The sequence below is a fragment of the Mesoplodon bidens genome (genome assembly GCF_964165515.1).
Source record: "Mesoplodon bidens genome assembly, chromosome: 2".
Classification (NCBI taxonomy): Eukaryota; Metazoa; Chordata; class Mammalia; order Artiodactyla; family Ziphiidae; genus Mesoplodon; species Mesoplodon bidens.
The window spans coordinates 29984354-30011100 of record NC_138177.1 but is presented as its reverse complement, the minus strand read 5'-3'; the positions used below and the strand labels follow the sequence as shown (position 1 = coordinate 30011100).

General features: G+C 40.3%; 1 protein-coding gene and 1 long non-coding RNA gene across 3 annotated transcripts in view; one reads left to right on the top strand and one right to left on the bottom strand.

The window, feature by feature from the left end:
- Positions 1-1802: 1802 nt before the first annotated feature.
- Positions 1803-19581, bottom strand: LOC308608411. The gene is made up of 4 exons (XR_014014160.1): positions 19401-19581; positions 18939-19101; positions 17580-17635; positions 1803-1902 (listed from the first exon to the last, which is right to left on the bottom strand). It is a non-coding gene; the product is annotated as an uncharacterized lncRNA (long non-coding RNA).
- Positions 19582-19585: 4 nt separating this feature from the next.
- VAMP4 (vesicle associated membrane protein 4) overlaps positions 19586-26747 on the top strand; it is a 31073-nt gene continuing 23911 nt past the window's right edge. Inside the window, exons 1-3 of one of the 2 annotated variants that reach the window (XM_081221412.1) lie at positions 19586-19751; positions 20291-20525; positions 22544-22663. In XM_081221412.1, coding sequence (XP_081077538.1) covers positions 22598-22663 — 66 coding nt within the window. In that variant the 5' untranslated portion in view covers positions 19586-19751; positions 20291-20525; positions 22544-22597. The remainder of the gene's footprint in view (positions 19752-20290; positions 20526-22543; positions 22664-26747) is intronic. The other variant, XM_081221411.1, reaches the window with a different exon arrangement.

Here is a 26747-nt window from a genome sequence, read left to right as displayed (position 1 = left end):
CTACCAGAGAATTCCCAGGGTTTCACTGTTAATAATGTAACAACATGGAAATTCAGGGGAAAAGAATAACAACCAGTTATTCAGAAGTGCATCCTCTCCCTCTTCCTCCTTCCCTCAAAGCACAGTGTGCAAAACTTAAGGCTCAGCCCGTGCGCCACAAATACTGAGCCTGCACTCTAGAGCCCGCGAGCCACAACTACTGAGCCCACGTGCCACAACTACTGAAACCCACAGGCCTAGAGTCCGTGCTCTGCAACGGGAGAGGCCGCCGCAGTGAGAAGCCCGCGCACCGCAACGAAGAGGAGCCCCGGCTCGCCACAAGTAGAGAAAGCCCGTGTGCAGCAACGAAGACCCAATGCAGCCGAAATAAATAAATAAATAAAATCTATTAAAAAAAAAACAAAACTTAAGGCTCATTTTGGTAATTGGCCGCCTCAGGTTGTCATTCGGATGTCATCTAAAAGTAGTTACTTGGGACTTCCCTGGTGGCGCAGTGGTTAAGAATCTGCCTGCCAGTGCAGGGGAGACAGGTTCGAGCCCTGGTCTGGGAAAATCCCACATGCAGAGGAGCAGCTAAACCTGTGCACCACGACTACTGAGCCTGCATACTGCAACTACTAAAGCCGGTGGGCCTAGAGCCTGTGCTCGGCAGCAAGAGAAAAGCCAGTGCAATGAGAAGCCCCTGCACCGCAGCGAAGAGTAGCCCCGGCTCACTGCAACTAGAGAAAACCCGCGTGCAGCAACGAAGACCCAATGCAGCCCAAAATAAATAAATAAATAAAACAAAAAACCATTAAAAGTAGTTACTACAGCTTATTTTATGTATTTAATGAACGTACTATGTTTTCAGATGCTCATCTTATCCAAATACCCTAAGGAAGTTCCTGTGAATGGCACTGTTTTAAAATATGTGCATCATTGGGCTTTTCACAGCATTATAGATTGCAGGAGGAATTTACAGACTGAGGATGTTACTGGGCTCTTTCCAGATTCTTGGACAGCAATACCATAGAAATGAATATCGCCTCCACAAGACTCTTAGGCAAGCAAATCTTTTTATTTAAAGAGATAGCTTGAACATAACAAGGATGGCGCAAAAAAAAAAAAGCACCAGCTCTCAGAATAGAAGGGACAAGTTGATTTTACAGTAAGTCTCCTCCAGACGAAGGAGTTCCATTCTGAGAACGCGTTCTTAAGTCCAATTTGTTCGTTTAAGTCCAACAAAGTTAGCCTAGGTACCCAACTAATGCAATCACCTATATAGTACTGTACTGTAATAGATTTATAATACTTTTCACACAAATGATACATTAAAAAACAAACAAAAAATAAAGAAAACATTTTTAATCTTACAGTACAGTACCTTGAAAAGTACAGTAGTACAGTACAACAGCTCTCATACAGGGGCTGGCATCGAGTGACCAGGCAAGAAGAGTTACTGACTGGAGGAGGGAGAGGAGGTGGGAGATGGTGGAGCTGAAGGATCATCAGCAATAGGAGACGGAGGGCAAGCTCCAATTTCACTCACGCCTGACGTTGATGGAACGCACGTTTGCGTCTTTGAAAGTTCGCAACTTGAAGGTTCGTATGTAGGGGACCTACTGTATAACAAAACGGAGGGTTTGTCTCATGATCACTGATAATTTTCAGAAATAATCAAACTTGGGGAGGGTGGGAGGGAGGGAGATGCATGAGGGAAGGGATGTGGGAACAGATGTATATGTATGACTGATTCACTTTGTTATAAAGCAGAAACTAATTAAAAAAAATTTTTTTTAAATAAAGAAAGAAAGAAAAAAAAAAGAAATAATCAAACTTCTTTGATCAGCAACAGGTGGCTCCATGGTGGCTATCAGGAATAGAGAGTGCTTCTCCAAGGAGAAAGAAATGCATGAGAATTTTCTGTAAGAAAGCACAGGAATAGATATGGCTAAAATTTATAGTTGAGTTTCTTGTCTTGTGGCAACTAGGTATACTCCTTAGTGTAATAGAGATAAAGTTAATTTTTTATTCCTGCAAGCCTGGTTTTTGTCTTTGTGACACAGGCCCTCTGGGTCTTTGTTCTTTAGCTTGAAAGTCCTGTTTGCCCAAGGTGGTTCCCTGGTCCTTTTCCTCTTGTCATCCTGTCTCAAGGAGGGCAGGTAGGCTTGGAATTGAGCTTCTGTAGTCTGGGCTATTTTAGACCTCACTGGCATAGATAGCCAAGCAGACTCTCTTACTAGTTAAATAGATTAAACTAGACTTGAACTTTGGTTTAAAACAGTAGTTCTCAAACTTTGGCATGCATCAGAATCACCTGGAAGACTTACAAAAACACAGATTGCTGAGCTCTAGCCCCAGAGTTTCTGATTCACCAGGTCTACAGTGAAGCCCAAGGATTTGCATTTCTAACAAGTTCCCTGGTGATAACAACAACGTTGGCCCAGGGACAACACTTTGAGAATTACTGTTTTAAAATATAATTAAGAGATAAGTCAAAATGGATATGGTTCCAACTCCACAATTTTAAAAGGTTAATCTAAAAGCCCTCTACAAGAACCTCAAAGAAAATCTATTTTCATGTACCACTTGCTGAGTTCACATTATTTCCTCTCTACCCAAGATAAGGTGAGCTGGAAGGGGCCTCTGAGTGGCTCCAGCTATGACATCATGCAGCATTCCTAATGGATGTGACGTGCGTTCTTTCAGAGAGCACTATTGAGAGCAGAGGACACTGTGCTTGAAGTGCTCCTCAATACCAAAGAAGCAAAACAACACAGCCTCTGCCCTCTCCCCTCAAGGACTGATTCAATCAACAAACATTAAAAGGGACTAGTATGAGCCAATCACTATGGTGAAAGCTAAGAATGCAGTGAGTGGTAAGCAAGACAATGGTATGGAAAGCACACAGCAAACAATTACAAAAAAGAATCTGTAATGAGGGTTTGTGATAAGTGCTGTGAAGGAGAAATATAAGAGTCCACAAGAGCAGATATCTTTGAGACATCTTCTGATTCGGGGGGTGACCAGAGAAGGCTTTCCTGAGGAAGGGACAAAAAGATTTTAAAAGATTCTGTAATCTGACTACTTCAGTAAATACTGCACACCTGAACTTGTTCCAGTAGTATCAGGATGACATAGGTAGAAGTAGGAGAGGGAGGCAGAAAAGGGAGAACCAGAGAGGGAGAAGCAAGAGAAGGACTGGCTCAGAGTTGCTGGCTTGGATGATGGGGGAGGGGGCCACGAGCCAAGGTAAGTGCTTCTAGAGGCTGGAAAAGTCAAGGGAAAGGATTCTTTTCTAGAGCCTGTGAGGGAACACAGCCCTGTGGACACCTTGATTTTAGTTGATCCTGTCAGGCTTCTGACCTGCAGAACTGTAAGATAATAAATTTGTATTGTTTAAGTTAATAAGTTTTTGGTAATTTGCTGCAGTGGCAACAGGAAACGAATACACAGCCTAAACAGGAGAGGGAGTGTATCGTTGGGCAGAAAGTTACAGTGGGAGGGGAGCAACAGAAGATAAAGCTAGAAACTAAAGTGAAGGTCAGGTTTTGAGAAGAATAGAATTCTTCTATTCCAAGCATTTGGATTAAACTTGTTTGGCCACAAGAAGCCAATGGAGAACCAGGTTTGTTACAGTTGAAAAGAACTGATAATGTGAGAGATGTTCTTAGGAAGAACTGAAGCATTTGTTGACTGATTGTATAGAGGGTATAAAAGATTGAGGGGCACACAATGACTTCCACCTGGGCCTCTGGATGACTGGGGAAATCATCTATAGAAAGAAACAGGGTGTCATTTGTAGAACTGTTGCTATGAGGAATTTAGAGGTCACCACACTAGTAAAACCCAGAGCCAGAGCTAAAAGCTAGTCTCCTCACCCTGCATGCCTATCCCGGGGCTCATACCCTTCTCAAATTCTGTCAGTGGTATCCAATTGGAGTTCGTAGTCCAAGACATGAAAAGGCTTCATGAGTGGGATATAAAACTGTTTAAAGGGAATCTCTCCTTGGTGTACAGGAAGTGGCTTGTACAATGCTGGAAACTATTTCACACTGGAAGTCTCCTTTGCAAATGGGTTTGTTTTCCACCTTTGAGAACTTAAGAAATAAATGGTCTCCTATGTCTTGGAACAATGCAAGAAACACATGACATCCTAGGATAATGTTGTACCATTTTATTAGCTGGCATCACCCTTTGTTGACCTGAAGTCATTCTTTAGCTGACATTGGATTCCTAAGATTGGGATAATCATAATAGTATTTTTTTAGTTTGTATATCACTTGCAATTTGCCAAGAATTTTCTCATATATTACTTTGAATTCATGGGATGGACACACACACACACACACACACACACACACATACACATAACTAAGGCAAAACTCCAATTGTTTAAAAATAAATTAAAAAGTTATACATGGCTGAGTGAATTCAGCCATGCCTGCCTCTGGGTATTATACTTGATTCCCAGGATTTTCTTTGCTTGGTAGTTTCCTACTCTATCACTGTAGACCTCTGTAAGTGTACTCGTTTTCTGAAATGCACCAACTACAAAGCATTTATGTCCACTTTTATGGGGGGAAAGCAAAGGGCATAGTATACATGGCAAGTTGTTTACCTTTAAGGCCAGTTGGCAATAACATTTGGAAAACTAGAAAGCCAGGAAAGATGAGGGAATGATGTCAAAGACAATGGCCTGTGCCTGGTGCATTGGACCCCTACAGGGGGAGGCTCACAAAGCCCTCCTTTTGGATCTCATCTTTGTATTTTGCAACCTGGCTACTGGGAAAGATTACAAGGTTAAACCATTAAAATATGTTCTCCATAATTTTATTCTAAATTTCAGTTATTTTGCAGGAAAAGAAAAAACTCTTGGAAAACAAGTTGTTGGTTTTTTTTTTTAATCAAACTCTAGTACTCAGCACATCTACCATGAACAACTCATGTATCCCATTTTATTGGATGCTCTCTGTCCTCAGTCCATAACAAAATATTTTTCTACCACCAAAAAAAGGGATTTTTAAAACAGCATTTAATAAATAAAAAGTTCTTAAGTGCTCCATCTAAGGTATTTTTTTTAATATTCAGATCCAGAGAACTTCAGAGAAACTAGGAGAACAAAATTCCCTTTAGTCCAACGAAAAAGTTATATGTAATCCTTCTCTAAAACTAAAGCACTTTTCTTGCCATGAGAATTCAAGGAAGGTCTTCCCCTAAGAAGCATCGCAAATGATGGTGCCAAACTTTTTACTGTTCTTAATGCATTTCATCTTTGAACAGTGTACTTTTATGCTCATTGGTCTGATACAAAGAAGGAAAAAGTTTCCGCCATTATGTGGAAATTTCATCCGAGCAACAGTTCTGATGTTTGAAAACTCAACAGAAAAAAGTCCTCAGGAAATGTGGTGTGCGCACTTCTGGAGAGAGGTGGCAGGAAAGGGAAGCCTTGGCTAAATTTAAACCCCTGTCATTTAATAGGAAACTATGTAGTACAGAGGTTAAGAACATGGGATTTGGAATCAGAAAGATCTAGCAGTTTCTCAGTATGTGAATTTTGTCAAATTTCTAGCCTTCTGATCCTTCACCTAATGGCCTCCTTTGCCTCCTTTGCTCGTGCCTAGCCTTAATCCATTTACTGCACAGCAGCCACAGTGATTTATAAAAATATGTAGCTGTTTTTCCAATGAGACATATTTCACATAACAAAATTCACCATTTAAAAATGTATATTTTAGTGTGTTTTAGTATACTCACAATGCAATGCAACCATCACCACTATCTAATTCCAAAATATTTCCACCATCTTGCAATCATTAATCTACTGTTTCAATAGATTTCTTATTCTGGAGATTTCATTAAAAAGGAATCACATAGTATGTGGTCTTTTATGACTGGCTTCTTTCACTTGTTTTCAAGGTTCATCCATGTTGTAGCATGTAACAGTACTTCATTCCATTTACTTGCCGAATAATATTTCATCGTATGGATAAACAAAATGTGGTATATCTATTCATTGATAGATGAACATTTGTGTTGTTGACACATTTTGGCTATTATGAATAATGTTGCTATGAACATTCATGTACAAGTTTTTGTATGAATGTGTGTTTTCAATTATCTAGGATATATATCTAGGAGTGGAATTGCTGGATCATATGATAACTCTATGTTTAACTTTTTGAGGAAAACAATGATCATTAAAAGTATAGGGACTTCCCTGACAGTCCAGTGGTTAAGACTCTGTGCTTCCACTGCAGGGGCACAGGTTCAATCCCTGGTCAAGGAACTAAGATCCCACATGCCGTGCAATGCAGCCAAAAAAATAAATTAAAAAAAAAAAGAATTTTAAAGTACAGATCTATTTATGTTACTCTCCTGTGGATTCACAATGCATTGAGGATGAAATGTAGACTCTTCCCATGTTCTATAAAGTTCTTTCATGACCCAGACCCTGCCTACATCTCCGATCTCCTGTTCTACCACTCTCTCTGTTTACCAAACTCCAGACACACTGGCCTACTCCATCATCCTCAAAAATACCAAACTCCTTGGTATTGGGAAAACTGGATATCCATATGCAAAAGAATGAAGTCGGACCCCTATCCTCACCATATATCAATACAAAAATAAAGTTTACATCTTTAATCCATTTTGAGTTAAGACCTAATACTATAAAGCTCCTGGAGGAAAACATTGGAGGAAAGCTTCATGACATTGGATTTGGCAATGACTTCTTGGATATGACACCACAAACACAGGCAACCAAAGCAAATACAGGACTTCCCTTGTGGCGCAGTGGTTAAGAATCTGCCCGCCAATGCAGGAGACGTGGGTTCTAGCCCTGGTCTGGGAAGATCACACATGCCGTGGAGCAACTAAGCCCGTGCACCACAACTACTGAGCCTGCGCTCTAGAGCCCATGAGCCACAACTACTGAGCCTGTGCACCTAGAGCCCGTGCTCCGCAACAAGAGAGGCCACCGCAATGAGAAGCCTGCGCACCGCAACAAAGAGCAGCCCCTGCTCGCCGCAACTACAGAAAGCCTGCGCGCAGCAACGAAGACCCAACGCAGCCAGAAGAAAAAAAAAAAGCAAATATATACACATGGGACTACATCAAACTTCTGTGCATCAAAGGAAACAATAAACAGAATGAAAAGGTAACCTGTGGGATGGGAGTAAGTATTTGCAAGTCATATGTCTGATAAGAGGTTAATATCCTGGCCTCTCCGGACACTTGCCCTGTTCCAGGTTCCGGCCAAGCTGATCTTGTTGGACGATGATGCCCAGCACGTACACTTTCAGCTGCCCTTGGGCAGCCAGGGCCCTCCAGACCTGTAAAACTCAGGCCACTTCTCAACCACATGCATAACCCCCAGGGTAAAGGGAGCCCACCACCTGAAAATCGTTCTGAGGTGGCAGCTTTAAGCTGATGACAGTCCTCATTTGGATGTGCTGCCTGACAGGATCCTGGGCTTCTCCAGAAATCATAGTTCCCAAGGGTGTCTTATTGGCAGATACTCTGGCTAGCCCGGCCAACCACACCCTGGCAAGACCAGATTCCTCTAGCTCTACCTTGGGGAATATGCATATTTGTGTAGGTTAGGGCTTAGAATTAGGCAGATGACTTGTACCCTCAATAGTTCTACTCCTGTGACCTGCCTCTCCTGACACCTGCCTTGTTCCAGATTCCTGGCTGTTACCGAACTGGTTGTATGGAGCTCCACCTGGGCCCTGGCCCAGCCAAAGCCCCCTGCCTCGAAGGTTCTTTTTCCATTCGGATTTGCACAGCCAATAACAAAACCTATGGTGTGACTGAAACAGCACAACTTTATTCAGTGGCCAGAGAATGGAGAGGCGGGAACCTAGTTCACAAATCAACTTCTTAACCCAGCTTGGGTTGAGATACCACATATATAGGAGCATCAAGGTAAAAGGAAGGGAATACAGTAAAGAGAGGGAGGAATATTCATGACTTATCTGAGAACAGGGGTGGGGTATGCTCGGAATTGGGACAACGCCCCTTTTCAGTCCTTGTATGGGCTCTTCTGGCAGTTGCCGTGGCAACTGTCGACTGTCATGGCACTGATGGGTGTGTTATTTAGCATGCTAATGTATTATAATGAGGCTCAAGGTCTTCTGCAGGTCAGGTTTTCTGCCATCTTGGGCCTAGCTGGTTCTAACCACTTCTGGTGGGCTCTTGTTTTTCTCTTCTGGTGGTTTTCTGTAAGACAAGGATACCACTGCTCCATAGCTTAGTTACCTCAAGGAAGGGGGAGGGTTAGAGCTCAAGGCTAACAGCCATGGTAACATGGCTACCCTGACCTGGGTGGCCCAAGCAGGCCCAGTACGCACTCAGCCAACTGGCGTTGGGCCCGCAGGGTCTTCCAGGTCTGTGGTGCTCTCTCTGGCCAGTCCCCACTACTTGCATAGCCTCCAGTGTGGAAGGAGCCCAACCCCTGAAAATCGTTATGACGTGGCAGCTTTAAACTGGCGACAGTCAGTCCCCATTTGGACTTGGTGCCTGGTGGGTTCTGAGCCTCTCTAGCAACCAGGACTCCCAGGTGTCTCTTATTGGATGATACTCTAGCCAGTCAGCCCAGCCCTCCTTCCCTTGCAAGGCGGTCAAGTCACCTCGAGATCTGTCTTGAGGGGGAATATTCCCCATTGGGTAAGTTAGGACTTGAGATTAGGCATATGCCCCTTCCATGACCTGGTATCTCTAGACCCTTGCCCTGTTCTAGATCTCTGGTCACCCTGAACTTTGCCTCATGTATCTGTGCAGTGTGTGTCACAAGTGTTACTGAGGATGTGGAGAATTTGGAACCCTTGTACACTGTTGGTGGGAATGTAAATTGGTGCAGCCACTATGGAGAACAGTATGGAGGTTCCTTGAAAAAAATTAAAGGTAGAATTACCATATGATCCAGCTATTCCACTTCTGGGTATATATCCAAAAGAACTGAAAGCAGGACTTCCCTGGTGGCGCAGTGGTTCAGAATCTGCCTGCCAATGCAGGGGACACGGGTTCAAGCCCTGGTCCGAGAAGACCCCACATGCCGCGGAGCAACTAAGCCCGTGCACCACAACTACTGAGCCCGCGAGCCACAACTACTGCAGCCCACACACCTAGAGCCTGTGCTCTGCAACAAGAGAAGCCACCGCAATAAGAAGCCCGCGCACCGCAACAAAGAGTAGCCTCCACTAGCCGCAACCAGGGGAAAGCCTGTGCACAGCAACGAAGACCCAATGCAGCCAGAAACAATAAATAAATTAAAAAAAAAAAGAATTGAAAGCAATATCTCCAAAAGGTTTGCACACTCATGTTCATAGCAGCACTATTCACAATAGTGAGAAGGTGGAGAAACCCAAATATCCATTGATGGATAAGTGGATAAAGAAAATGTGGTGTATACATACACAATAGAATATTAGCCTTTTTAAAAAAGAAATTCTAACATGTGCTACAACATGGATGAACCCTGAGGATATTGTGCTACGTGAAATAAGCCAGTCACAAAAAGACAAATGTTTTATGATGCCACTCATAAGGTATCTGAAGTAGTCAAATGCATAGAAACAAAGTCAAGTTGTCATTGCCAGAGGTTTGGGAGAATGGAAACTGGGGAGTTGTTCAATGGGTACAGAGTTTGAGTTTTACAACACGAAAAAGTTCTAGAGGTCTGTTGCACAATAATGAGAATGTAGTTAACACTACAGAACTACGCACTTTAAAATGGTTGGGATGATAAATTTTATGTTATATATTTTTTACCACAATTTAAAAATCGTTCTTAAAAATGCCAAACTTGGGACTTCCCTGGTGGTCCAGTGGTTAAGATTCCGCGCTTCCACTGCAGGGGGTGTGGGTTCGATCCCTGGTTGGGGAAATAAGATCCTGCATGTTGCGTGGCGCAGCCAAAACTTAAAAAAAAAAAAAGCCAAAGTTTCCTGCCTAACAACCTTTGCTCCTGCTATTCTCTCGGCCTGGAACACTCTTTCTCTTGCTTTTTGCATGACTGGTTTCTCTCATACGTCTAGTTTCAACTTAAATGCTACCTATTCAGAGAGATCTCCCTTGACAACCTTATCTTTTGAAATAGGTTCCCCTTGAATCTCATTCTCAGCCATTTGTTTGTTCTTTTAACAAAACACTTATGTAATTATGTAATTTATTTCTGCCTTTCTTTCCTGCTATATGATAGTCTGAGGGCAGCAACTGTGTCTGTATTTAAATCACACACCTAGTTTAGTAACAGAGAAACAACAGATGTTCAATACACTTTTTTCTGAATGAACAAATGAGTCTATGTAAACTAGAACTAATAACACCTGCCTCGTGGGGTTGCTGTGAGAATCAGTTGCAGTAACATATACGGCACAGGACCTGATACATAATAAGAACTCAACATTTATTTTTAGGGCAGGACATTTTGATTGTACCAGATGACTTTTAAAATTCAATCCAACTCCAAGGTTTTCAGGAATGGTGCAAGGACTTTGGGCAAGGCAGAGCTATGAGCATGTTAATAAGCAAAAATATTCTAATCAGGAAGGGCAAACTTCCATGCCTGGATATATAGGCGAGAAACAGTTATTTGTTCTTTGCTCAGAAACCTCCCAGGGCTTCCCTGGTGGCATAGTGGTTAAGAATCCGCCTGCCAATGCAGGGGACACGGGTTCGAGCCCTGGTCCGGGAAGATCCCACATGCCGTGGAGCAAATAAGCTCGCGAGCCACAACTACTGAAGCCTGTGCGCCTAGAGCCCATGCTCTGCAACAAGAGAAGCCACCGCAATGAGAAGCCCACGCACCACAATGAAGAGTAGCCCCCGCTCACTGCAACTAGAGAAAGCCTGCGCGCAGCAACAAAGACCCAAAGCAGCTAAAAAATAAATAAATTTAAAAAAAAAAGAAAGAAACCTCGCAGTATCCTTGGGGCCACCCACTCTTTGGTGAAGAGGATGAAATATTTAAATCAGGGGAGCCTTGAAGACCATGGACAGAATTCAGAGGGTCTGTGAACTTGGATGGGAAAGAAATTACATCTTTATTTTCAGTAATCTCTAACAGATATTAGCATTTTCTTCAACTATAAATGGAGCCCCCCAAAACCCTCAGCAGTTCTAGTGATAGGAATCACTAAGATTTTCATATCACACTACAACCATAGATATCCTGAAATATTGTTTATGCTCATTACTAATTCAAAATCATGGTAGATGTTAGACCTGACGCTAGATTTTATTTAATGAGTTAATAAAGAAGCATATATATTAGTGTATCACAAATTTTCTTTTAAAATATTTTATAGCATTATAAATTTCCTTCCTTTGTAATTCTGTATTTTGATGCATTTAGAGATATTATTTTAATAAGAGCTTCCTAGATTTCACTAGATCGTCAAGGTTCTTGGTACATAATGTGTGTGCACAGTGCCTGTCACTTAATAGGAGGGCCGTGAAGGATGCTTCATGGTCACGAGAATTTTTCCTGTGCTTTTGGTACTGCCTTAAATCTATAATTACGTAAAGAATAAACCACAGAGGCCGGCTTAGTCCATAGAGAAAACTTGACTACATTTTTAAAAAACGTTGTTAGGGAAAGATTTATTATTTCACTTTTTTTTCATCCTCTGAAGAAAGTTTGAAATGTATCTATTCAAGGTATTTTGATGACATAATTTCATTCCTTCTAAATAACTGCTCATATGCCACTTGTGACCAAAGAACCTAAAGCAGGGAACTATGATAATGGAGCCCTTGTGATTTGCGATGCCAGTGAAGTGTGACTGTGACTCTGAGACCAACTTTATGGATTGTGTTATAGGCTTTGAAATGAGTGTGAACAGAGGATGTGATCATTTCTTTGCTTAAAAAAAAGGATTAAAAATGAAAAACGAATAATTCACTGCCATAATAAAGGGAAATAGGAATGATAAATGTGTATATATCATGCATAAAAAGGTTTAGATACAGCCTATATATAAAGAGAAATATTAAGTAAAAGGAGACCCTACTTTTCTTTCTACCAACTCTGTAATATGTGGCCAAAGGGGAGATGACCCAAGTATTTCTGAATAAACAATGCTGATTGAATGTGCCTTCATTGCCTGAAGAAACCAGGATCTTCTCACTCTGGCTCACCTCCCAGCCAGAGCCTATAATAAGTAACGCACTCTAACTACCTGCTTGTATGTGGGAGGACTTAAGAAACTCTCCCTTTCAGAAACCCCTCCCTGCCATTTTCTTGTGTAGTCACAGCAAGTGAGCTTATCTCTTTATAGTAGTTTAAGAGTAGCTTGAATATAGTTCTACTTTCAGGTCTGATGGATTAAATTGAGCCAAACCAATTCTCCCTCTAGGAATAAATGGAAAAGCCAGATAAGTACCAAAAGCATCTCTATAAAGCCATCCAAGAGCTGTTGGAGCAACAAGAGTAGAGGGACCAAGATTCCAGAGGAGGAACTGCAAAATGGTGAGCTTTTCCTTTGCCAGCTGGAGGTGCTTATAGATTCTGGGTACAAGGCAAGATGCTGAGAATCAGGGCTTCGCCTGGGTCAAGGGTCATTGTTGGGGGACAAAACAAACAAAGCACTTACATTTTGGGTTCTCACAGGACTGAAGAGACGAAGATGAAATCTTGGAGCACCAGGATTTCAGGAAGAAGGGAAGAGTGAATAACTGAGCGACACAGATGGTTTCCCCACAAAATTTTGCTGAATGCTGAAGCTACTTGGGGTGGGAGGTTAGGATGAGAAAATCACTGTTTTTCAGAAGCTTTCTGCTTAGCATCTTTATCTATCCAGCAGAGATGAGAGTGATTCCACTTTGGAGAGGGATAACATCACATTGATGTTCTTTCTTATACTCAATATTTTATACTCAATTTTTTTTTTTTTTTTTGCTACACCGTGCAGCTTGTGGGATCTTAGTTCTCCCATCAGGGACTGAACCCACACCCTTAGCAGTGAAAGAGCAGTCCTAACCGCTGGATGGCCAGGGAATTCCCTCTACTTAATTTTTAATACTTGGTTATTTTATATTCAATAGTCAATATTGAATGAATATCAAAAACTATTAGGTATACCAAGAGATAAGAGTCATATCACCAAAATCCAAGAAAAAATAGATAATAGAAACCAGTAATTCGGGTATTAGATTAGCAGACAAGGACTTTGATTAAAATATTTTTAAAATATGATAAAAAGATAATTTCCCCAGGGAATTAGAATCTATTTTCAATGGAAATTCTGGAACCAAAAAATACAATAACTGAAATCAAGAGTAGCTTGGAGGGGCTTCCCTGGTGGCGCTAGTGGTTGAGAGTCCGCCTGCCGATGCACGGGACACGGGGTCGTGCCCCGGTTTGGGAAGATCCCACATGTCGCGGAGCGGCTGGGCCCGTGAGCCATGGTCGCTGAGCCTGCGCGTCCGGAGGCCACAACAGTGAGAGACCCGCGTACCGCACAAAAAAAAAAAAAAAAAAGCAGCTATTCCAAACCGTCTCCGTTTTCTGTTGCTTCCAACTCCAACACTGCTTTCTTGACCCTTCACATAAGACCTTGTTTGCCTTTCACTGATTTTTTTCTTTTTTTTTTTTTTTTTGTGCGGTACGCGGGCCTCTCACTGCTGTGGCCTCTCCCGTTGCGGAGCACAGGCTCCGGACGCACAGGCTCAGCGGCCATGGCTCATGGGCCTAGCCGCTCCGCGGCATGTGGGATCTTTCCCGGACCAGGGCACGAACCCATATCCCCTGCATCGGCAGGCGGACTCTCAACCACTGCGCCACCAGGGAAGCCCACTGATCATTTTGAGTCTATGAGTTTCCTTAACTTCTCTCTTTTCCATTTCAAAATCTCTATATCTTCATCATCAATGACTTCTTTCCCCCTTGCCTCCAAGAAGGTATTCTCTTTCCATCTTGCCCAGAACTCCCCTCTGCTACTCTCCAACCTGATCCCCCACCTCTTCAGAGATATCACTCCAATGTCCGTTGGTGTTTTTTCTTCTTTTGATTTGCATTTTCAATCTCATTCTCACACTGGCTCCTTATTCCCCATTCCTAAATATAACATAGTTATTTCTGATGGTACCTTAACCCTATTGCTGCTTTGAGTTGCAACTTCTCTTTACAACTGAATTTCTTGAAAGAGGAATATATAATCTGCATTTCCCCTAAAAAATCAACTCTTACAATATGGCTTCCGCTTCCACAATGTTACTGAAACACTTCCTGAAGATCAGTAGTGGTCTGCGAGTCAACAAATCTGATGGCATTTTCTAGCCTTCATTCCCCCCACCCCTCCCCTCCCCCTCCCTCCCCGCCCCTCCCCATCCCCAATTTCTCTGAAGTTTTTGGTGCTAATGACCATTCCTCCTGCTTCTTTTACACTGTCCTGTCTCTACTGTTTTTCTGTGTACTGCTCTGACCACTTCTTACTGAACACCCCTCATCCTCTCACCCCTAAACACAGACATTCTCCTAAATTCTGCTTTTTTTCCTTATATACACTCTTCTTTGGATTCTTCTTCATAGAGATAATAGTTGAAGCTGAGGATTCCCATGCTCTGGGAATGCTAAAACACTTTCCCCAAAGAAAAGTGCATTTAAGGGAAGGGGAAAACTTTATCACCTTCCTTTTGTCTTTCCATGGGGTTCACTTAGTTGGCAAGAGAAGTAGGAGGAGAATAGGTCAGAGCTATCTTAGCAATGGCTAAGATTCCTCTATCTACGACCATGGCTCCTGCCAGATAGCCCCTCTCCTACAACTGTGGCTCTTGCTTTGTTCTGTTGACCCTTCTCTTGCCTCTTCGTACCTGGCAATAGTAATGGATTCCTCCTCTTGCTTGTCCTGAGGTGTATCAGCATGTCTGCTTGATTCCACTTGTGGTTTTAATTTACTGTTAAACTCCTACAAGTAATTCAGTTTTGATATTACAGTTCACCTTAGGCAATACTATTTGCTAAGATATCCATATATGTGTGTGTATATATAAGTATATATTCCATTGTTCACTTGAATCTATAATGAACTTTACTCAGTTTTCAATAGTTGCTTAGTCTTGTGTTTCTATGTAAGAATGTGGGTTCTTGGAGGACAGAAAACACTGTTTACCATCTTTATATCACGAGACTTTAACAGAATACTTGTCACATAGCTGATGGATGAATTTATTCACTTTGATATAACACCCAAGATTAATATTTCTGTCTTCAGCAAGAAATTAAAGTTGTGTTTGACCTTCAACAGACTAAAGCCTCCTTAGTCATATAAGATCATCACAAGACATTAAGCCTGACAGATTCCACCTTTACCATGCTTTAAGAATAAATTGTCTAATTTCTATTTTAAGGGCAAAGCATGCAACCCATTTCAATAAAATATTTATCTCATCTTAATTTAAACTTATAGCTCTGCAATATTTACCAATGTGCCCAATTTTACCATACTCTTACCTTGGACAAATTACATAATTCATCTCAAAACCTTGGTTTCCACATTGATAAAATGAAAAAAATAATACTTGTTATCAGAGGGTTGTTGTGCTGAAATAACATATGCTAATCACTGAACATAGTGTTTAACAAAATGGGCATTTAATAAGTGGCAGCCATGTTTAACTTTCAGAGAAGTAGCAAATAAATTTATAATACAATTAGAGCATATTACCACACAGGTCTCTGTTGTTGCCATCTTTGTGGGAGGCAACTTCTCCAAGATAAAATGCTTGTAACATGTCACATCAATAAACAAGAAGTTAGGAGAGGAACAAAGCATCTCATAATGTTAGAATTAACATCCCATGAGGAAAGCATAGGGGACATTCCATTTTATTATATTTTTTTAACAAAAATTAAACTACAGTAGAGTCTATCTTTAAAAACCAGGCTCCACTTAACCCACTTGCTCTGTTACTCATTACTGTACATTCTCTCTGTGAACTGTACTCACTGTTGCCACAAAGGACACAAATGGCACTACTGGCAAACTTTGAATATGGAAGCTTTATTAGAAAATAGTATTGTATCAATGTTAAATTTTCTGAATTTGAAAATTGAATCATAGTTATGAAGAGAATGTTCTTGTTCTCAGGAAAAGCCACTGAAGTATTTAGGGGTAAGCACGCATGATGTATGTAACTTTTAAATAATTAGGTGGGGAAAGAGGTGGGGAGAGAATAAAGCAAATGAAGTGAAATGTTAACAACCCCCTTGAGTTAAGTCGAGTATACTTTCTGGCCCTCTGTTCCTTCATCTACTAGGAGAGAGAAGACTGGGCTGAACTCTTTCAGTATTATTCACATTGTGAGCCATGAAATTCAATTAGGAGTGGAGCCTGGCATCAGAAAATGTTAACCAGTGAATCTGAATAAAGTGTTTGCAAGAGTTCTTTGTATTTATTCTTTGGTAAGTTTTGAGATCCTTTCAAAATCAAAAGTAAAACAAGCTAACTATATTTACATAACACCAAGGCCCTCAGCACTCACAGCTTAGAGGCTAACAGGTTAGCTATATGATACACCTGTGTACTTCCTCACCAAAACAGTTGAGCTGTATGGTTATCAAGAGTCAATTTGTATTTGTAACCTAAAATATTTATGCCTCTTATTATACTTATGGAATTTAAATATTCAAACCAATGAAATGCCAATAAAAAGTTGTTTCCATGAAAACTAAATTGATGAAGGTGAACAACAAATAAATTACTATAGAACTAGATATGGGCAGAAAAATCTGTAAAACTTTGGAAAAAAATTGTACAAAATCTAGATTGACTTGGCACTCAAATTGCTTCAAATGTGTCTTTAAGTTCTTGCTCTGCTTTGAAGAAAAAGAAAATTTAAACAAAGTAATTTATAATAAAGACAATGAGGTGCTCCAACAAACAGATTCATGCTCAGATAAAAGGTCTTGGCCCTACTTCAAAGATTAGTGAGTGAATGTATAATTACACATTTGAGTCAAAAGTTAAAAAGTTAAAGTATATCTGCCATTTTTATGACCTATTGCTTTAACTGACTTTTTAAATTAACTGATCAACAATTGGTCTCTGTAATCAATCCCAGCCCAAGGACATCTTGCTAAAGGAATTCCATAGATACAAACTCTCCTGCTAGTAAATATTAGTTTGTAGCCAGGAAGTCTGTTATTACCATACTTTTAAGATTTGCATGCTTGCTTGCTCTCCTAGGAGTATTTCCCTCTAAAGGGACAGAAATGATTGTAGATCTGCTGAACTCCTTCCTTCCCAGTCACTGATAGATTAAAAATGATATTTCATTGTTTATTTTGATTTACATTTTGACTGATGCTGAACAATTGTTCACAGGCTTATAACTGATTTGTATTTTTTTCTGCCTCATGGGAGAGAAGATAATAGCAACAAAATATTGAAACCTGGCAAGTATATGAATTAGTGGCAATTATCTTAGCCAACTTGAGAAACAGGAATCCTAAGCAGGTCATGAAGCAACCTGATTCACACAGCTAAACCCCACATAAGGGAAATGAAAGCACCAGATACCTCTGAGCATGGTGTGGGCTAAAAACAGAAGGAATAATAGAAAGCCTATTTAAGAATCAATCAGATGCTTACATTCCCTTCTGCATCCCAGCAGAAGTCCAGAGATTTAGTCCTCGAAGAAAGGATCTCTGAAAAGAAAGAACAAAGGATCTCTGGTGAGGAGGATATTAGGCCCCACTAAGGGTGAAGGTCTAAAATTGAAAGAGAAATAAGAAAATTAGAGGACCAACATCTGAATAATTGGAGCTTAAGAAAGAGAAAATTAAAAAAATAAAAATAAAAATAAATAAAAAATTAAAAAAGAAAGAGAAAATAGGGTACGAGATAATCAAATAATTCAAATTGGTGAGACTGGAACCCCATTCTGACTTTAAGTCCAGTGCTATTTATATTCTTTCAGGATAACTGGTATATCTGATTCATATTAACTGTAAAAGGACATTTTCTAAGCTTTCAGAAATGTTGGGGATAGTCAAAGAGACTTTGCTCAGGTGATTAAAGGGTGAGGCTTGCATTAGCCCTCCCCAAACCAATTATACCAAAATATTTGGCAGAACTAAAGAACTATGGTTAAAAAAAACAAAAAGAATGGTTTATTCATACAAGCTATGCAATGACATGCCAGTACAGCTCAATAATCATATTGCCTTAAGTTGTTCTGTAAGAAGGGCAGAGGCTGTAAGTGGTTAAAGCTCTAACTGGCTAAGGCACCAATGCAGGGAAACACCCATAGCAAGCAGATATGCAGATATAAAGCCAACTGTGGACAGGAAAACACAAACCAAAAAACTTCTGGGTTATCTGTGGATGGGTAGTCTCATCATCATGCCCAAGCAGAGAAACACCCTATAAGCAACTTCCCTTCCAGGTGGACTATTTCAGTCCAAGTCAGCCTGGATCCGAGTAGTGGAGTAGTGGACTCACAGATGATGAGCGAGTCTAACATCAAGCTTTCAGAAGCTTCAATTGACAACCTATGGCTTACTGTTTCTCAATATCCCAGGCCAATTAAATCAGAATTTCAGAGTAGTGCGGGGCATCCTCCGTTTCTAAAGCTTTTCAGGTGGTTCAACTCTACGTAATTAACTTGAGAGTCATTGCCCTAGCCAAGGTATCTTCCAATTAGTGTTTGTTTGGCCTACATATGCACTAAATCAAAACACTGTATTAAACAAAGGACCCAAAGATATTTAGTAAAAATGACGTGTAGCAAAAAAATTGATAGGAAAAAAATGATAAAACAATCCAGCTGGGGCGTGTGTGGGAGGAATGGATAAATAAGACAAACAAGAGAAAGCAAAAACGAAACTGAATTGTTTTGGATTACTATGCCCAGCCTCTGCAGGCTTAAATATGCTACTAACTTGGGGGGAGGGGAGGTAGGCGGCGTCAAGAGAACAGTGGAATGGACGTGCAAGAGTGAATTCGCACCTGAAATCTGAAGGCTCTGGTGTCTGCCTGGTGTCTGGACCCAGTTATTTTAGGTTAGAACTCTACAGCATACAGGGGAAAGAACACTGAGTCCTCGTCCCAAACCTGTCCAACTAGCTGTGCAACGTCAAGTAAATCTCTTTGGACGAGAGATTCCTAATGTCTAAAATAAAGAGACTGGATTAGTAACCCTGAAGATCTCTCATCAGTCTAACTCTGATGCTATAAACAAGGGATCACACACATCTCCTTACTTCAGGAAAGGCCCAAGACGAGCCGAAGCCGATCGTCAGGCTTCGAGCCATCCTCGTTTTTCTGTTAGGCTGCCTTAGCCCGGGGGATGGACCAGGCACAAAGCACCACGTTATTAAGGCCTCATCAACCCCAGCCAGGAGCAAGCCCTAAGGCTCCCCACCCTGCGTGACTTCTCAGAGCTTCCTCCACCTCCCCTGAACTTCCGACCTCGGCTTGGGACCTCGGGAGCCCGCGGCTGTTGTTCCTCCCTTAAAGCACAAAATCATTCCGGGGATCCAAACTTCGCGTCTGCTAGGGCCTCTAGATAGAGAGCGGAAGGGGGAATCGACTCCCTCGACGATCTCCGCGGCCTGGACCCGCTCTCTTCGCCTGGCGCCAGGCTGCGGAGCGCCGATCGGCTCGATGAGCGGGGGCGCAGTTGCGGCGGAGCGGCAGGCGCCGGTTGAGCGCCTACTGTGTTCCCCCTCCCAGCTTTCTTCCTCCGCTTCCTACTCCTTCCTCCGCCCGCCCAGCGCTACCCGCCCCGGAGAGCTGCCCGGAGCTCCCCGGGAGACGCAGGTACGGCCGCCCGCCTGTTCCCGACGGGAAGGGCTTATGTGCGGAGGAAGGAAACAGAGACGAAGTGCCTGCCCCGCCGCCCCCAACGTCCGCGTCGGGCAGGGGGGCCGGCCTCGGGGGCAGTGGAGGGAGCCCAGAGTGGGAAAAGGCTGGGGTCGGACCGGGGGTTCCCTGAGGAAGGGCGACCAAGACAGGGGTGTGCGATGGGGAGCGGTTAAGGGGGAGAAGAATGGGAATTGTAGGGTGCTCTGGGGAAATGGGAAGAGAACAGTGGCGGGGCTGGGGAAGATTGGAGAAGAGTGGGAGGCAGCCCGGACTGCTAGTGGGGATCTTGGGGCAGAAAGGACTAGAGTTAGGAGATGTCGGGGGACGTGGCCTGGTGCGACAGATGGGGTGGGAGTGGGGCGGGGTGTATGTGAATGGAGCTGCTTGCTGGAGGGGTGGATTTGTTTCACCATTAAAAAGCTTGGGAGAGAGAGCACCAACCCCGCTGTGTTTATAATGACCGGAAGGTGAGGTGAATCATTACACTTTGACAGGTTTTGTGAATAACATCTCCAGGCTGTGTCCATCCAAGTCACTTATTTCCGTGAAACTGCACCAACCAAGACTGCTGATGAGAGATGAGGAAGAGGAGTCAGAAAGGGAACGCAGGCTGGGAAAAGGGAAGCCTCTGCCCAGATTCAAGCTTTTTGTGAAATGAAATACTAGGGGGTTTGGTGTGCTTGTTGTTTGCATAAAGCAAAAAAGAAGCCAACATTTGCTAAACAACAGGTTAGAAGTTTATTACTTGTAAAGCCATTGAATACAGAAAGTACTGCCTCTTCAAAAAATACATACATGAAATTGTAAACGTATGATGATGGCATAAGAAGCGTATGGTGATGTGACATTTTAAAAATGTATTGGTGATGTTGAAATACATCTTGAAGGCTCTCTTATTTACATATATACCTAGACACAAACACCTGAATTCATATGTATTTTGTACAGGAGAACTCTTAGGTAGAATATGTATAAATCTAATTTCTGAGCATTGTTTATTTCTACTAGTCATTTGGTGCAAATATCATCATTTACCCTGTGCTTCATCAAGCACAGTTAATTAATCTGCCTGCTGCTTTGCTGATGATGGCTTTTATGTTTGTCAGACAGTGATTTCTTGCCTTCATGAAGCTGATTCTTGGATTATGGGACCTGAATTTGGGTTTGCTCATTATTAAACTTGTAGCTTTACTGTATATTTCATAAAGATGTTATGTAAGTCGGCCTGTTATTTGCTTTTGGATATTGAAAAAGACCCTTTGTAGGGTTTAAAATATAAATAAAATATAGGTATAATTAAAAGCTCTAGTTCTTCGGTTGCTTCCTTTGTCATCTGTTTCTCCATGCATTCTGTAACATTTCTGCATGAATGAATTATTCTGAAATCAAAGTATGAGGAATAAAGTGGGTCAGATGCCGGATGTACGTGACAGAAATATTGTAGAATGAAGAACTCTAGAGCTGTTACTTAGGTAGCAAGTATTTGGTTTTTGTTACAAGTGGTTAAGTTTCTGGTTTGGAAAATTATTTCTTATCAAAGAAAAGTATATCAATTTGTTTTGATGGGAAGTCAACTTAAAACTTTACTTTATTTTGTTTATGAAACTGGACTCTGGGCTTGTTTATTCTTTTTTAAGTGTGTGATGTTAACCAACAAATGTCTAATTATACTTAAAAATCTTAGAGGTTCTTCTTGTGGAAAGGGAAAGAGGACTGCTGGGTTGTTACAGGGAAGTGGTCTTTCTAGAACAGAACTGTATAACCTGATAGACAACTAATTGGATAAATATTAAAATTGATCATGCACAGCCATTAATAATTTAGGCCTGTGTTTCTGATATTTCAATCAGTAGAGTGACTAACACTATTACTTATCTTTTACCAAGCCTTAGTTTTCTCTTAGTTTCTTTGTGCTTACTTCAAAGGAGTGTTGTAAAGAGTAAAAGAAAATGTGTGTAAATCTCTGAGCATAGTGCCTGATACATAGTAAAACATTCAGTACACCTTAGCTATTCTTATTATTCATCCATCTTCTAGTCCAAGATACTGGAAACTCGTATTTGCATGTCAGCTTTTTCTCAAGAAAATTTTGAATATGTTGCATATTCAAGCATTTTCCTGGAAAATCATAATGCAAATTAGTATATAAAAGACTGTGAGACTTTCTGTAGCAAACCAGAAAAACAAAAACAAAAAACCTGGCTTTGTTTAACCCAGTACTTTCCAAACTTACCCCTTTTCTTGGAGCACCTAGTGTTATGCATTAGAACAGGACGTTGTAATTGACAGAATGTTTTTGCATATATCCCAACTCCATGCAGAAGCCTAGAAATCACTATTTTACAGATGAGGAAACAGAATCATTGTTTAAGTAACTCCCTAAAAGTGAGAGAATTAGAAGTGTTTTGCCGTCTTCTGACTCCAAGTTAAAATCTTTAAGCATTTGATGTCTCACTTGCAAGCGGACAACCTCCTAATTTTCCCCCTCTGCTCTTTGATTTTATAAAAATATTTTCGCTCATTTCCCCCACGTGTTCTCTAAAAGTTACCTCCATTTTCTCTTTTTAACTGTTGTGTATTGAGGCCTAGCATGGAGGCCAGGGTCACCGGAGTGGAGCAGGTGACAGGGAGCAGCTGAAGTCAGAGAAGTGGAGGGGCCCCACCATATAGGGCCTTGTACGCTGTTTTCAGTGCTTTAGCTTATACCCCAAAATCTCAAATCTGATGAAATTTATTTTCTCCTTAAGGTGGTGAAGACTTTTTCTGCTGAGAAGTAGAAGAGTACTTCTTCATTAAAAAAGATGCCTCCCAAGTTTAAGCGCCATCTAAATGATGATGATGTCACTGGTTCTGTGAAAAGTGAAAGGGTAAGTTCAGAATCTTAATCTTTAAAAAAGAAAGATTCAAAATATCTTTTCTTTGTAAATAATTTGTTTTAGAATAATCTAATATTTATGGCTATATTCGAATCCTATTTGTTTTCTTCATAGTAAACATTAAAAAATATATGTTACTTAGATTGGGACTGAACCAAATTCTCTTTCCATTATTGACCAAATTATGTTCCCAGCTTCTTTCTAGTCTTTCAAAGGGAATTTTGTGCAAATACACAATATCTTATTTAGTACTCTGGAGCCAAATGTGGTTGGAGTTCCTCAGAATTTTTCAGATTTTACAAAGCTAGTTAGTGCACATTATACAAGAGCCTTTTGGGGGTCTAGAGCAGCACCTCCAAACATACTAATATTTCTCAGTGGAATGTCTGATTATTCTAATTAAGCATATAAATTAGCTAACATCAATTCAGGTAAGATTTTCCTCCAAATGAGTTTTGACTCCAAAGCTTATAAAATCTCTTGGTTTTCAGAACTTTTTAGATTTTGGAATTGCAGATAAAGGATTCTGGTCCTGCAGTTGCCACAGAGTCCAGAGCAGCTTTTATATAATGTTCAATTTTTAGTTTATTTCAGAACATTCTGTGCAGGATTGTATAAATCTAGAAATTATGCAGCATTTTGGAAGATAGCATTGATATGAATATTGTAGATAGGCTACTTTTAGAATAAGTAATCAATAAGTATTTATTGAGGGAAGGAATTAGAGCTATTCTTTTTCATCCAGCAACCTAAAGCCCTCCCACACTTCCTATCTTCTTGCCAGTCCTTTATTTTCTGATTCATGCAACAAATGTTTATTGACTACCTACTATGTGCTAGGCATTGTGCTAAAAACTAGAGGGCATGGTCTCTGCCCTTAAACAGCAGATAGTCTGTTTGACTTCATTTTACGTGCTCCTTTTTTGCACAACCTTAGAACCTCTGTCCAACATCTTATGATTTAGGAGTATCTTGAAATACAGTACAGGAATCATTTGTCACCCCTTTATTCTAACTCTTTATTCAGTGTCTGTTTTTGTTTTGCTTGAAGGGGGACACAATCCACCAATAGACTAACTGCTAGTAAACTTTTTAAAATAAGCTTTATTTACTCAAAAATATAAAATATACAGTTTCAATCAGTTCTACTTCTAAGACCATAACTATGGCACTTTCTTTTACATTGTTGGTTGAATACTACCGCAATTTATTGTAAAAATAGGATATTAGATAGCAGAATTGAAAAAAAAATTGGCTGTTTAAATCGAGTCCTCCTTTTGAATGTTTATCAGATCATGAAATTTGGTAACTGATTGGTTCTAAGAATTTATAAATTACTTTTATAAAACTTTAAAAAATTTTGTTCCTCTTTTCTATAACACTTTTTTTTTTTTTTTTTTTTTTTTTGTGGTACATGGGCCTCTCACTGTTGTGGCCTCTCCCATTGCGGGGCACAGGCTCCAGACACGCAGGCTCCCCGGCTATGGCTCACAGGCCTAGCCGCTCTGCGGCATGTGGGATCTTCCTGGTCCGGGGCGCGAACCTGTGTCCCCTGCCTCAGCAGGTGGACTCTCAACCACTGCGCCACCAGGGAAGCCCCCTATAACACTTTTTTGATAACAGCTTTATTGAGATGTAATTAACATGCCATACAATTCACTCATTAAAAGTGTACAGTTCAGTGGATTTTAGTAACTAGTATTTAGTACCAAATTATGCAACCATCACCACCATCAATTTTAGGACACTTTCATCATTCCAAGAAGAAACTCTGTACTTTTTAGCAATCATCCCCCTTTCTCCTCATCCCTTCAGCCCTAGGCAACCACAAATCTATAGATTCGTCTATTCTGGACATTTTATATAAATGGAAGCATACACTATGTTGTCTTTTGTAAATGGCTTTTTAGCATAATGTTTTCAAAGTTCATCCGTGTTGTAGTATATATCAGTACTTCATTCTTTTTTATTGCTGAATAATATTCCACTATATGAATATACTACACTTTCTTTATTCATTCATCAGTTGATAGACATTTAGGATTATTTATACTTTTTGGCTATTATGAATACCACTGCTATGAATGTTCACATACAAGTTTTTATTTTCATTTCATTTCATTACATATGTTTTCATTTCTCTTGGGTAAATACCTAGGAGTAGAATTACTGGGTATTATAGTAACTCTATGTTCAACCTTTTGAAGAATTGCCAAACTGTTTTCCAGAGTGGCTGCACGATTTTTACATTCCCGTCCAGCTGTGTATGAGAGTTGTAATTTCTCCACATTTCTCCTCACCACCAATTTCTCCTCACCAACACTTCTTATTATCTGCCTAGTGGGTGTGAAATGACATCTTATTGTATCTCATTACCCTTTTTTTTTTTTTTTTTTTTTTTTAGAGTATATTAATTAATTTATTTTTTTGCTGTGTTGCATCTTCGTTTCTGTGTGAGGGCTTTCCCTAGTTGTGGCAAGCGGGGGCCACTCTTCATCGCGCTGCGTGGGCCTCTCACTATTGCGGCCTCTCTTGTTGCGGAGCACAGGCTCCAGATGTGCAACCTCAGTAGTTGTGGCTCACGGGCCTAGTTGCTCCGCGGCATGTGGGATCCTCCCAGGCCAGGGCTCGAACCCGTGTCCCCTGCATTAGCAGGCAGATTCTCAACCACTGCACCACCAGGGAAGCCCTCATTACCCTTTTTTGATAATGTATCCCTAGCTCTTGTGTTTTTCTTCAGTGAATAAGTGTAAAGACATTCGTTTTCATTGTGTTTCTCATTGGGCAACTATAATAAACACACTTTAGTATCATCATCCTCTAAGGCAAATAAACTGTATTGTAAATGTAATGATTGTTACTTATTAGCTAGAAATATTTGTTGAAGGAAGTAATGTATCTTCCTGAATATTACTGACTTTGAACATGTTTTCATGTGGTCATTGGCCATTCAGCGATCTTTATATAAGAGAGATGCCAGACCCTATAGTCTGAAAGTATGTTGCAGATTTCTTTCCCAGCCTGTTACTTGCCATTTAACCTTGTGTATGATATTGTATGTTCTTTATGTTTTAAATTTTTATGTAATCAAATTCATGATTTTTTTTTTTTAGAGATTCTGGGGTTGTTTGTGACTTAGGAATAATTTACTCATCTTAATAGTTAAATACTTATTTTATATATTTTCAGTCTTTGTAATTTCATAAATAAATGGATATAAGGTCACATTTTCTTTTAGGTACTGCTGTGACCATACTCTACAGATTTTGTTTTGTAATGTTCCCAGTGTCATTCATTTCTAAATAGTTTGTTAAGTTTACATTTACCTTTTAACATTTTAACAGAAGAGTGTTTTAAAATTTCCTTTTATTTGTTTTAATTTCCATTTCATTATGCCCAGAGAATGTGACCTGTGTAATTTCTAGTTTGGGCTATTTATTAAAATTCTTTTATTGCTTATTCATTTCTTGGATATTTGAAAATAACATTTGCTGAGTACACAGTTCTAGATTATTTATTTTTTTGTCTTCCTGGTTTCTCCATCTTTGAAGGATATGTTAAAGCTTTCCTATGATTTTTGAATGTATCCATTTCTTCTTATAATTTGAGCAGCTTTTGCTTTATGTATTTTGAAACTATATTGTTACATATAAACATTCATTGCTGTTAAATCTTGGTGGATTGTGCATTTTGTCGTTGTAAAATCTTATTTGATTGTTTAATGCTTGTCCTAAAATAATCTCTTTATATTACTTTTGCTAACTCTAACATTCTTTGTGTTAGAATTTGATATCTCTTTCATCTCTCTTTTTTCTTTCATCCTTTATTTGACATTTATTTTAGGTAAATTTCTTATAAACAGATATTGGCTGCAGTTTTTTTGAACTCTCATCATGTATAGTTTTTACTTTGAGTAGGAGCATTCACACCGTTCACATTTATTAAGGTAACTGATATATTTGGACTTTCCTGCTCTCGCTAGTCCCTCTGCTGGCAGTGAGTGTTCTTCACCCTGATCTTTGGTTGGCTCTTTGTTATTGTTTGGATCTCAGCCTAAATTTCACCTTTTAAGAAT